This window comes from Coenobita brevimanus, chromosome 34, assembly GCF_032717465.1.
Source record: "Coenobita brevimanus isolate Jiangsu-jjx chromosome 34, ASM3271746v2, whole genome shotgun sequence".
NCBI classification, from domain to species: domain Eukaryota; kingdom Metazoa; phylum Arthropoda; class Malacostraca; order Decapoda; family Coenobitidae; genus Coenobita; species Coenobita brevimanus.
Window position 1 is genome coordinate 8,086,112 of NC_136987.1, and position 13,050 is coordinate 8,099,161.

The window sequence follows — 13,050 nt, forward strand, 5'->3', positions numbered from 1 at the left end:
AATTTGACACAGAAGTACTATTATGCTGAAGGAAAACGTATGAATATGAAACTTTTATTACAAAAGTGGCGCACTGAACACTGCATGCTATATACTTACTGGAAAATGTTGGTGGCTGCAGGTACATGGAATACAGATTGTGGGATATACAATTTGTGTCTTGACTAGGCTTTTACTAGTGATAAACATTACCTCACCACATGTGATTATTAAAATAGTAGCTTCAGCATAGATTTCTATGAAGTTTTGTTTCTGAGCTTCACATTCCACTGACTCGAGGCCTGTCCTAAACGACCCATGCATAGTGTGAATGGCAAAAGAACCTATTTATAAGCAAATAATTGGTCTTATTATACATCAAAACAATCTCAAGTATATACTGTACGTAAGGCAGAGGTGAAAAAAACAGTTTAGATTTTTTGCATATTTCCCAACGACAAATGGCCCGTAACATGTAGAGCTGCACTGATACGACAGTCCCTGTGCTGTCATACGTTTTACTTGACTAAGTTTTCCATGCACTATACTGTTATTTTTTTTTTATGTGACCGACTCTGGGCATAGGCTTCACAGCCTTCTTGCAAGGCCCAGTAGTCCTCCTACGTACCGCATACCTCAACATGTCACCACTTCGGTGCTAACACCCACCGTCCATACTGAATACATACTAGGGCTGTCTCATACAGGACTTGTGTATTGGTATTAGTGGGGGTATTTTTACATGTCGGAGGGTCTTCTGGTAGATCAGTAAAGTTTGATATTTATGACATTCAAATCCTTAAAATGTCCCCTGCCCCAGCTGGATTTGAACCCGGGTGCGTTAAGACTGCAGGCCAACTCTCTATCAGTTGAGACACAGCTCATCCCCGAGATGTAAGGACTAGAACACTGTCAGCTAACCAATATCATTGCCCTCCAAGCCTCACTTCACATCCCACACCACTGCCAACCAATGTAATAACAAAAATGAAAGTTAACAGCTGGCCTGAGATCGAACCTTGGCCAGGACAGTGTATTGATTTGTTATGTTTCATTTCGGTTATTAACGTACATTGGTTGGCAGCGGTGTGGGATGTGAGGCGAGGCTTGGAGGGCAATGATGTTGTTGGTTAGCTGACAGTGTCCTAGTCCTTACATCCCAGGGATGAGCTGTTCGGTGAGGTCCGCAGCGTCCACAATGGTGGCCTCCGATGCTACACTACCATGTTCAAAAATCACCAAATTAATCACCAAGGGGAGAAAAGAGTGATGTAATGGGGTCTATATGAAGCACGAGGTCGTGAGATCGAATCACGGCCAAGACCAGTGATTAATTTGTTAAGTTTCAGTTCAGTTATTACATAGAGAATTCTAAATCACTTATAAAACTTTTAGTCTAAAAGTCTTCATCAACATGGCTTAAGAATTTAGTGTAAATATGACTTAGAAATCTGAATACGAGCCCTGAACCAAACAATGGACTTTGAAAGGCACTTTCTGAATTTAATTTGTCATTCAAAAACAGTCTTACTGTTGATAAAAATTCCTGACTGGGAAAGCCTCTGTGACTGTCCTAGAGGCTCTGGGGAGGCTTCAAAAAGCTAATTTCAAATTAGCCTGAAAGTAAATAAGTCAATAAGTAACTCGGTAACAAAGGCGTTTCTCGGCCGAAGCCTAGGAAGGTCTGGCAATAAATCGCTGAGGAAGAGGAATTACAAAATATCCAAGGCCAAAGGAAATACAGCTCAGAGAAAATAAATAACTCTAGAAAAGATATTACGAATCCCTCAAGCCAACAAGAGGACGGTCCAAGAGGTTAAAGCTTATATACCATCACTACAGCAATCTAAATCTAACTGTTACAGATACTTTTTGAGGACAGGACGCCTGTAATCTTGTGTAAAGATTCTTTTTATTTGTTTTTCCTTCCCTGCTCTTCAAAAAAAAAAAAAAAAAAAATACTAATAACGCCCGTGACGTGTGTTCCTAGGGTGAGATGCTGCCAGAGAGGGTTGGTGTTCCCATGGGTGACCTGCACGGGGGCTCCACCTACCTACTGTTCGAGACCCACTATGACAACTATATGCTCAAGCGGGGAATTACCGTGGACTGGACCATGAACATCTACTACACGGACAAACTGAGGTAATTAATTCAGATATTCAGGAATAAGCTCATGCGTCGCTGTGATTCAAGACCATGTTTGTAAAGTTCATTGATATATATACTCTGCTGGTACCCACAGTCAAAATGAATATTATTACACCTTTCTCTACAGATGACTAAAAATTTCACCACATTCGTTTTTCTCTTGTTGTGCCCTGATGGAGTGTGAAGTAAGGTCGGAAACTAAGATTACCCTTAATATCTGTCTCTTCTACTTCTTATTTTCTGCTGCCTAATATTAACCTGAACTTTCACCTCTTTAACTAATATTCCTTGGCCAAGAGAGGCTTGATATACTTCTCTGTCCACAAATTATTCTCACTGAGGGAAGAGAGTGACGGACATGACCCAAGCATGTCGTATATACAGTGGAAGAGCAGACTAACTTTTGTCCCTAAAAAAAAGATCCTCACTCTTAAGAAACCGGAAGAGAAAAGTTCATCTTACTATAGAACGAACTTCACCCCGACCCTCACCACTTCATGCACATGTCTTGCTGTTAACTTGAAGAAAAAAAAAAAACAATAAAAATACACATCGTTGGAAAACAAAGTGAGAAACTTTGATGGCGTTTCTCTGGGCAAATTATCCCGTAATATCGTCTTTCTACTGCCAGTGACATCATGCACGGAGCTGAACTTTTTTTTTTTTTTTTTTGGGGGGGAAGGGGTGTGAAGCGAGGGCTGACCTAGTATTCTTTAGACCCTTTAAATCCTTTGTTTTCATGTTCCTTTTCCTGCTCTGCCCTCAGGGACAACGTTCCCCTGAGTGATAGGCTTGTTCTGAATGGAAAATAAAGAATATCAATTTCATCATTCATTCATTCATTGCCAGACGCCATGTATCCCAAACGGGGTGGTCAAGGGCTTAGAGTTAATTGTTTTACAGGGAGGGGCACTAATCCTCCACCAACCCCACTTGACACGTAGGGATGCCAACAGCATCTGGTGTTCCCAGGCAGTCACCCATCCAAGTACTAACCAGACCCAACGTTGTATTATTACAGATACAAAATATTATTAATAATGGCTGACATCAAAAACTCTACATGAATCACAATAAAGGAACGTTGTGGTGTGGATGTGGATGTGATAGGAAGCGTTGTGAGGAACACACTGAGGTGGTTTGGCCATGTGGAGAGGATGGAGGGTGAAAGACTGACAAAGAGAGTGTATGTGAGTGAGGTGGAGGGTGGAAGAGGGAGGGGGAGACCGAGGATGAGATGGAGGGATGGGGTGGAGAGGTATATGAGAGAGGGGGGGGTGAGTTGGGAGCAGGGCAGTGAAATGGCGGGGGACAGGGCGACTTGGAGGCGATTTGTTTGTGGCCACCCCAAACGGGATTGAGGCGTCAGGCAATAGATAGATAGATAGAATAATAATAATAATAATAATAAAATAATAATAATAATAATTCTATAATAGTAATAATGATGAAAACTAGAATTTTGTGTGGTAGAAGGCAAGGTGATGTCATGTGAAAGACTGTGGCCAGTAGAAAGGCGGAGGAAATTAGTGTTTCGAGACATCGAAAAGAACAAGTTTTCCACAAACCCGGCGTGATATATATATATATATATATATATATATATATATATATATATATATATATATATATATATATATATATATATATATATATATATATATCGTTACGGAACAGAGAGGGATAATGAACACTTCAAGTGAGAATACTAAAATCACTACTGTCCCGCAACATTCCAGGTTCAAAACAAAAAAGTTAGGTAAAATTACAAGTTAAAGTATAATGCTCAACCTAACAACTAAACATTCAGGACTCATAAGGATAATGTAATGGCAAAAACAGGTTAAATATATGGTTAACTGCAATAGCCTCTATTAACACGAATTTAGCAAGAACACATTTATCTAAGTCAGCCCTGATAAAATGAGAGACCTGGATAATACACAGTTAAAGGAAGATATATTATTACAGATACAAAATATTATTAATAATGGCTGACATCAAAAACTCTACATGAATCACAAAAACCTTACCAGGCCTACGAATCAACGCCTTTGGCCATACAGTACAAGAAAAATGGTAACAACACTTATACTCAAATTATGCAGCAGCTAGATGGCTGGAGACTTCATGAGCACTCACAAAAATAATAATACACTATACAGGGGAGGACAGAGATGTGAACCAAATGAGGAGTAAATCTAAGTGGCAATTAATGCAGAGACTGAGCTCATTTTATAAGGGTCGGCAGAGCTTGATACAACTTGTAAGAAGGATGTGCAAATGAAGCCATAGGGGACAAAGAGTTGACAATCCTGCTCTGAACAACAGAAAGAACGACTTACTCTACTATAAGAGGGAGAAGGGGGGAGTGAGGTAGAACACGCAAGCCTGGCCACTATGGAAGCCACGAGGCGAATCGTGATCAAACATGCAGCATACTGTACGTTAGAATTATACAAAGGATGATGAAATCATAGGCTATGTAACACCTCCCCACAAAGAAAAAGAAATTTACAAAGGAAATTTCTTATTACTCTAAAACAATCTGTCTAAAGTCTAGATAAGCAATCTGCAATAACATTTTCTTTCCCCTTGACATGTTGTATGTCTAATGAATACTCCTGAAGAAGTAGACTCCATCTTGTCAGTCTCTGATTTTTATCTTTAAACTTACTAAGGAATTTCAGTGGGTTATGATCGGTATAAATGACTATGGGGTCAAAACCAGAACACAAATAAAATAAAAAATGCTATAAACCCAAAATCAAGGCCAAAAGCTCTTTCTCAATAGTGGAGTAGTTCTTTTGAGGTGGAATGAACTTCTTACTGTAATAAGATACAGGGTGTTCAATACCCTCATCATCCTCTTGCGGCAAAACAGCCCCAGCTCCTGTATCACTTGTGTCAACAGCCATCTTAAAAGGCTTAGCAAAATTTGGAGTAGCGAGCACTGGCTGACTTAATAGGATAGCTTTAAGTTTACTGAAAGAGGATTCACAGTTATCGGTCCAGACAAATTTAACTCCCTTTTTCAGTAGGTCTGTAAGTGGTGATACAAGAATTGAAAAGTTAAGAACAAATCTCCTGTAATAACCTACCATTCCCAAAAATCTTTGTAGCTCTTTCCTACTTTTAGGTCTGGGAAGATCACTTATAACCTGAACCTAAGCTCCTGGTGGTACAACGTGTCCATCACCAATTACGTACCCAAGGTACTGAACGTTAGCTTGACCAAACTCACACTTTGATAAATTAGCTACAAGATTAGCCTGAACCAAACGCTCAAGAAATTTACTGACATGGCATAGGTGATCTTTCCAGTTGTCACTGAAGATTAATACATCATCAATATAAACAACGCACCCTGCCAAACCCTCTGTTACAACATTCATGAGCTTCTGAAATGTGGCTGGTGCATTCTTCATACCATATGGCATTACAGAACATGCAAAAGTCTTTCCTAGTGTTACAAAGCATGAGATCTCCCTAGCGTGTTCAGTCATAGGTACTTGCCAGTATCCCTTTAACAAATCAAACTTACTTATGTACCTAGCCTTTCCGATCTTCTCCATGCAATCTTCCACGCGAGGGAGAGGGTAAGTGTCTGTTTTGGTTATCTGATTAACACGTCTGTAGTCGATGCAAAGCCGCTGTGACCTGCCTGGCTTATGAACTAGAGTGACAGGAGAACTCCACTCGCTCTGACAGGGCTCAATCATCTTGTGGTCCAACAGGTAACCAAGCTCCTTCTGGATGAGAGGAACTTTCACTGGGTTCACACGGTAAGGAGGCAGTTTAACTGGCTTTGCGTCTCCAACATCGACATCATGCATCAACACAGTGGTTCTTCCTGGAGTGGCACGGAACACTTGCGGGTACTCCTGGAGTAATGCCGAAAACTCCTGCCTTTCCTCGGGAGCTAGATGAGAAAGCTTAGTCTGGAGATCATTCATGATATCAGGATTCTTCCCCAAACTATCACTCAGGCTCATACTGCATGGGAGAACTTCACTTACAGACTCGGGTGGAACAGCTACAGTGCAGACTGGGTTATTTTCGTCCCGCCTGTGATATAACTTTAGCATGTTGATGTGACAAAGTTGCTTGTTCTTTCTACAATCTGGTGTGGCGATGACATAGTTGACATCACTGAGTTTCTTCTCCACGAAATAAGGACCACTAAACTTGGCTTGAAGAGGCTGCCCATGCACCGGTAGCAGAATCAAAACCTGATCTCCTGGCTGAAAGTCGTATAACCTGGACTTCTTGTCATACCAAGTCTTCATCTTCTCCTGAGCAGCTCCTAAATTCTCTCTCGCCAGCTGTAAAGCAGTGGACAGCCGTTCTTTGAACTTCATCACATACTCCAGCAGGTTGACGTCATCTTCCTCCGACAGCCACCATTCCTTGAGTAGCTTAAGGGGTCCTCTTACATCGTGGCCAAACAGTAGTTCAAAGGGTGAGAAGCCCAGTGATTCATTTGGAGATTCTCTTGTGGCAAATACAACGAATGGAAGACCTTTATCTCAGTCTTTCTGATGTACCAAACAGTATTTCCTGAGCATCGATTTGAGTGTTTGATGATATCTCTCCAACGCTTCTTGGGTCTGGGGATGGTAAGCTGAAGACGTGATCTGGGTGATGCCCAACTCTTTCAGAGACTGCTTGAAAACATTTGACATGAAATTACTTCCCCAGTCTGACTGTACCTCCTTGGGCAGACCAAACTTGGTGAAGAACCCTAGCATTTCCTTAACCACGTTCTTTGCAGAGATATTTCTAAGTGGAATAGCTTCAGGATAACGAGTAGCCATATCAATCAGGGTCAACACATAAGAAAATCCTGAAGAAGTCTTAGGAAGAGGGCCCACAATATCCACCAACACATGGGTGAAAGGCGCCTCAAAAGGAGGAATGGGAACTAGAGGTGGAACCTTTTCGGTCTGATTATACTTCCCCACAACTTGACAGGTGTGACAAGACTTACAATACCAGGAAACATCTCTGAAGATACCTGGCCAGTAGAAGTGTTTCAAAATGCATGCCACAGTCTTCCTCACTCCAAGATGTCCTGCCAAACTGGAATCATGAGCCACTCTAATGATATCCTGCCTACAAACACGAGGGATGACAACTTGATGTACAACCTCCCACTCACAGTCGGCTGATACTGTTGTGGGTCTCCACTTTCTCATAAGTACTCCTGACTTTATATAATAACAAGTAGAAGCACTAGCTGACTCTTCCTCACTGCAAGCAGAGTTAGCTAGACCTTTCAACTCAGGGTCAGCAACCTGCAACTCAACCAACTCTTGACGAGACAAATTATCAACACTACGGGGTACTGCCTCATCTGGTGAGTGGTCCAAATTAGCAAGAAAAGTGTCAGCTAGGATAACATCATCATCATCATTATCCTCTAAGTCACCAGTAACTTTAGACTTAGCCCTAGTGACAGCACATGCAGAGAACACATCAGGGACACCACAATCCTGGGTCGCAGTCACTGGTTCACTAGACAACTGAGGAGCTGGACACACTTGACTTCCACCAATATCATTTCCAAGTAAGAAAGTTACACCTGACATTGGGAGTGTCTCAACCAACCCAACCATAACGGAACCATTAACAAAATCAGACTCTAAATTCACTCTGCACAGAGGGACAGAGAAGTAATTATTCCCTACACCTTGTAAGATTACAGTTTCATCAGAGGAATTAACATTAGTGCCTAGAACACTGGTCAGCATAAAGGATTGGCAAGCACCTGTATCACGATATATTTTAACTGATTTCCTGTCATTATTGTCCAGTGGACTGACAAAACCATCAGACAGGAAATTAGCACATGAACTCTTGAAAGTGTCACCCACGTTACTGCTCAAAAGAGGAGCTTCATCATGAGAATTTAATTTACCCCTCAAATCAGGTTCATTTAACTCCGTTAAAGAATTCTGGGAACTCACAAGGGTGGACACTAGACCAATTGACTGAATATTTAAAGACTCCTTTTTGTTCACATCACACTGTCTCCTGAAACATTTCTCCGTAGTATGACCAAGCTTATTACAATAAGTACATTTAATTTTCTGAAATCTAGAGGTGGAGCTGGTATTTACTTCCTGAGAAACATCATCTCTTTTCTTTTTCTTGTTACCTGTACTCTGAGTAGAGGCAACGTACTTACTCTCAGCTTTCCTTTTTTCTTTAGAGTATCTCTTGTGAGTGAGAACATATTCATCAGCTGAAACTGCAGCATCAGACAAATTATCTATTCTTTTCTCATCAAGATATAGGCTTACATCTTTATTAATACATCTTTTGAAGTCCTCCAGCAAAATCATCTGCTTAAATTTATCAAAATCAGAATTTACATTCTTAGAATTTAACCACTGCTCTAACAGGTCTTCTTTGATTTTTGCATACTCAACATGGGATTGCTTATCTTGCTTATAAGTTGTCCTAAATTTTACTCTATAGGCTTCAGGAACAAGCTCATAGGCCTTAAGAATCAAGCTCTTAACTATATCATTATTATCAGATTGATCCTGAGGCAAAGATGCACAAGTTACTTGAGCTTTATCGGTGAGAACACTCTGTAGGAGTACTGGCCAATACTTTTTGGGCCAATTAAAACCTGTAGCTACCCTCTCAAACAACTGAAAATACTTAATTAAATCAGATTCATTAAAAGGAGGGACAAGTTTAACATTTTTAGCCACATCAAAATCATCAGAGCTAGATGATCCAGTTCCACTTTGTTTCATGCGATACTCATGGTCTGCCTGAATCCTAGCAATTTCAATTTGTGCCTGTGCCTCCTGAATACGAGCCTGAGACTCAGCCTCCTTAGCACGAGCCTCCTGCAGGGCTAGCTGTAACTTAGCTATTTCAATCTGCGTTTGCTCATCTGGAGGAGTTACATTAAATAAGCTTTAATTAATCATGTCAACAATTTGATCTTTAGACTGATGAGAGCGAACAGCATTTCGCAATTGTTGAGCAACAAGCTTAAGTTCATTCTTTGTTCTGTTTTCTACATCACAGACTGTTTGCACATTTGACAAAAAATCTTTGGCTTCATCAAGAGTAGTAATAGTAGACATCATGAATGAATCACAGTCACAAAATATCAAGCAATATCCTTATGATAATATCCTGAATATCCTGATAAGAGGTCGCCAAATTTATGTTACGGAACAGAGAGCGATAATGAACACTTCAAGTGAGAATACTAAAATCACTACTGTCCCGCAAAGTTCCAGGTTCAAAGCAAAAGAGTTAGGTAAAATTACAAGTTAAAGTTTAACCCCTACACAGCGGGCTTGTTTACCAATTACTTGCGTGTCACGTGGGGTTATTTGGGCTCCGACAGACTCTCAAAAAATATTTGCTAAAAATCAGTTATTAGTCCTAGAATAATAAAATTATATATGCTTATAGCACATACCTTCAGCTTTCTCCTGGAATGATTGTTGAGCCTTCGTCGGTTTCCGTAGGACTTGTGGAGACCTCTGAAGTAGGGTAACTAAGTGTCCACTTTACACTTCCCGACAACTAGTTTTATGATTACCACAGCCAGATACAAACACTATAAACACTATTCTACCATTTTCAAGTAGTTTGGGATCCATACTAAAAAAAAAAACAGTGTGAAAGCAATGGAAATTACGAGTGCGTCTGATCGCCGCACTTGCGCTAGTTCGCTCTAGGCACTCTGTCATTTATTATTCATAAAACCCCTCACACTTTATATTTCTATTACTATATCACATTTATATATATCTGGAGTCTTTCTCCATAAGTTTCCTTCAGTCGTATTATTTTATTGTCACTGAAGCCATTCTATTTTTCAGTCAGTAAAATACGTAGAGAGCCACGGATTCACTCTCACTGTTGTAACATAAATTATTTGTACTCATATTCTTATATTACTAATTACTTACATTACTATTTACATTTTCTATTCTATTTTCAATATTTACCCTTCTATTTTACTTACAATATGTTATTCACTGTCACTTTCAGTAAGATGAAACTATAATACACTGTTCAATCATATGAACTGAACATCCATTGCTTTCACCTGCTATTTACACATTATTTACACATTATTTCCAAATAATTCTGCTTCCACACTTGCACTGTTAGAACTGCTTCTGGCTGTGATAATCGAAGAAGCAGGTTACACAGAGGGGAACCTGGCATTCAGCGCACTGCCAAGAGGTGCGTTTATGCTCAGGTGTGCGGCGTGTGGTATGCGCACATACCTGACACCTGCGAATCGCAGCCTTCCTTTTCCCTGTGGCAGGCATTAGCTCAAGTCTGTGCCGATCCATATACGCCCTCTGCTCAAGTCGGTCGGGAAGTGTAACTGGATGGCGCCTTGGAGTTGCTGCTTGCACCTTACCATATTTTTCCAGCAGCTGCTGGACACAAGTCCTGGCGAACAACCTCAGGGAGAAGGACTTGGGTGGCTTTACCTTCATCTTGTACAGGATGAAGGCGTTCAGCATCGTCATATCTATGAGATGCAGAAAAACTTTCCTGTACCACCTAGTATTCTTCCTGAGGCAGTCGATCTCACCAATCATCATGTCGGACTTGTCCACCAGCCGCATGTTTATATTATAGTCCAACACAGCATCAGGTTTCATCACAGGTTCGCCTGTCCTACGGTCGACCTTCCCACTGTCTCTCATCTCCCCCTTATGTACGGTGGTGAGCATGTGCACGACTCTCTTGTCATGCCACCGTATTGCCAGCATCTTCTCAGACTTGCGTAGGTGCACGTCTCCTCGCTGCGAGTTTCCCGCCTCTGGGAATTTGGGGAAGTTGGCACGATTACTTTTCACAGTGCCGCAGGAGCCAATGCCGTGCTCAGAAAGGTATTTGGCAAGTTTCGGTGCTGTATAGTAGTTGTCTGTATACAGCACATGATTCCCACCAAAATACTTTTCTAGGAGCACTTTCACTACACAGCCTGAGAAGCCCGTGTTTTATCGAGATCGACAGTGCTGGCTGAATATATGACGAAGTCAAGGATGTACCCCGTCTTACAGTCGCACAGTACAAAGAACTTAATTCCAAAGCGATGGCGTTTGCTTGGAATGTACTGGACAAACCGAAGACGTCCTCTGAACAGAACCAAGGACTCATCAATGACAACCTTCTGAAATGGGTGGAAGAATGACATGAACTTATCCTTCATTCTGTTCAGAATCTCCCGGATCTTCCAGAGTGGGTCGGTTTGGGAAGGTACATCATTATCGGCAAAGTGCAGGTTTCCCATGATGTTCCGGAAGCGATCTCTGGCCATGTACTTGTTGAAGGTCGGTGAGGGTAGTAAGGGGTCCATGGACCAGTATTCTTCCAACTCATGCTTCTTGGAGTGTGGCATAAGAAGCATGAGGGCAAAGAACACATACAGCTCCTGCACTCCCAGCATGGTCCACTGTTGCATCTTGGCTGCACCTGTACCACTAGCAGCACGTTGTGATTCGAACCTGTTGGTCTCATCACATATGTGCTGCATGACTTCGTCATCTAGGAAGGCCAAAAGGTAGTCGACACACTCAGCATTTTCGTCCATAGTGAAGGCAGGCTGAACTCCTGACGAGCTCTCATCGAAAACCAGGTTTTCGGGGACAAAATCTGACCCTTCCGTCCACGCGAAGGCGTCCAGGATTCCCTGGCGTGGCGGTGGAGGGATGGTGGTGGTGGTGGTGGTGGTGGAGGTTGGCTGAGAGGGAGGCTTATCTCGGTCAAGGTCACTCGCACTGACCCTAGGTTGCCGTACAGCACTAGCAGCCCTTACCCCACTAGCTACACTACTTCTCACTCTCTTAGATCTACCTCTACCTCTACGGCCGGCCTTCACTGTTGATGCTGGTGGTGACTCCGACGACGAAGACTCCGGAGATAACTCAGCCGACGATGATGATGAGATGAGTAAAGCGGGGCTTGGGGAACGGGGAGGTGAATGCTCTCGTGACTCATGGCGGGCTGGGTCACGTGGGGGCATTGTTCTGGGGCTAACACGCCGCCTTTTCACTCCCTTCCCAAATTCTTTTCCTTCCTGCACTAAAGGCTCCTTTCCCTTGGAGCTAGACACAGATTCACTGGTAGGAGCACTTGTTGTCGCTGTTTCTGGCACGATAACTTCACCCGGCTCATCACACGATTCACCGGAATCGTCAAAATCGCTGTCCATTATTATCATCGACAATTCAGCAAGTTCTCGTGCCACTGCAGAGTCACTGAGGCCTTTCCTGCTTGCCTCAACACTTTTCTTGGGGGTAGAGGTCACGGGGCCCTTTGCAATGGGCGCAGAAGCGGCAGGAATGGCGGGCGCGAGTGCGACATGTTGTCTCTGCAGTGGAGGACAAGGGAACTAAATGCCGCGGCTTATCTGAGAAGGGAAGGGTTGACAATGACACTTTAGGCTGACTGCTGCTAACTTACAGGCTAATTTTTTATAGGTAGAAAATCTCGGCAATAAATAAAGAAATAGGTAGTTCCAGGTGAATGTAAATGTCAATTAGGATTCTCCCTTCCTTTCTGATATATATTTTTATTACAGACATCGATTACAAGGCATAAATCAAAGGGGAAATTACCGTGGTAATGTAGCGAATGAATGCACGTGAGGTGTTGTCAGGTGATAATTAGGAAATTTCTGGAGTATAACACTATCACTTACCTTTTTTTTTTTTTGGTATATATTATTGGGTAAAAATATAGGGCATAGGGCTTATTTCAATGGATGAAATCTGTGGAAAGAGAAGGGGGAAATTTCCGTAGCGCAGCGCGGCGTGGGAGGTGAGAGGAGAGGGTAATGGAGGGCAGGTAGGGAGGGGAGTCAGGAAGGGGGTAAAATAGCTAAAATGTCAACAATGGATGGGAGTACAGATGAGA

At 42.1% G+C, this 13,050-nt stretch overlaps 1 protein-coding gene across 1 annotated transcript in view; it reads left to right on the top strand.

Annotated features, from left to right (window-relative positions):
* Positions 1-13,050, top strand: part of LOC145396065 (DBH-like monooxygenase protein 1) — a 64,698-nt gene that overhangs the window by 26,873 nt on the left and 24,775 nt on the right. Inside the window, exon 7 of the mRNA XM_080269530.1 lies at positions 1,970-2,124. Coding sequence (XP_080125656.1) covers positions 1,970-2,124 — 155 coding nt within the window. The remainder of the gene's footprint in view (positions 1-1,969; positions 2,125-13,050) is intronic.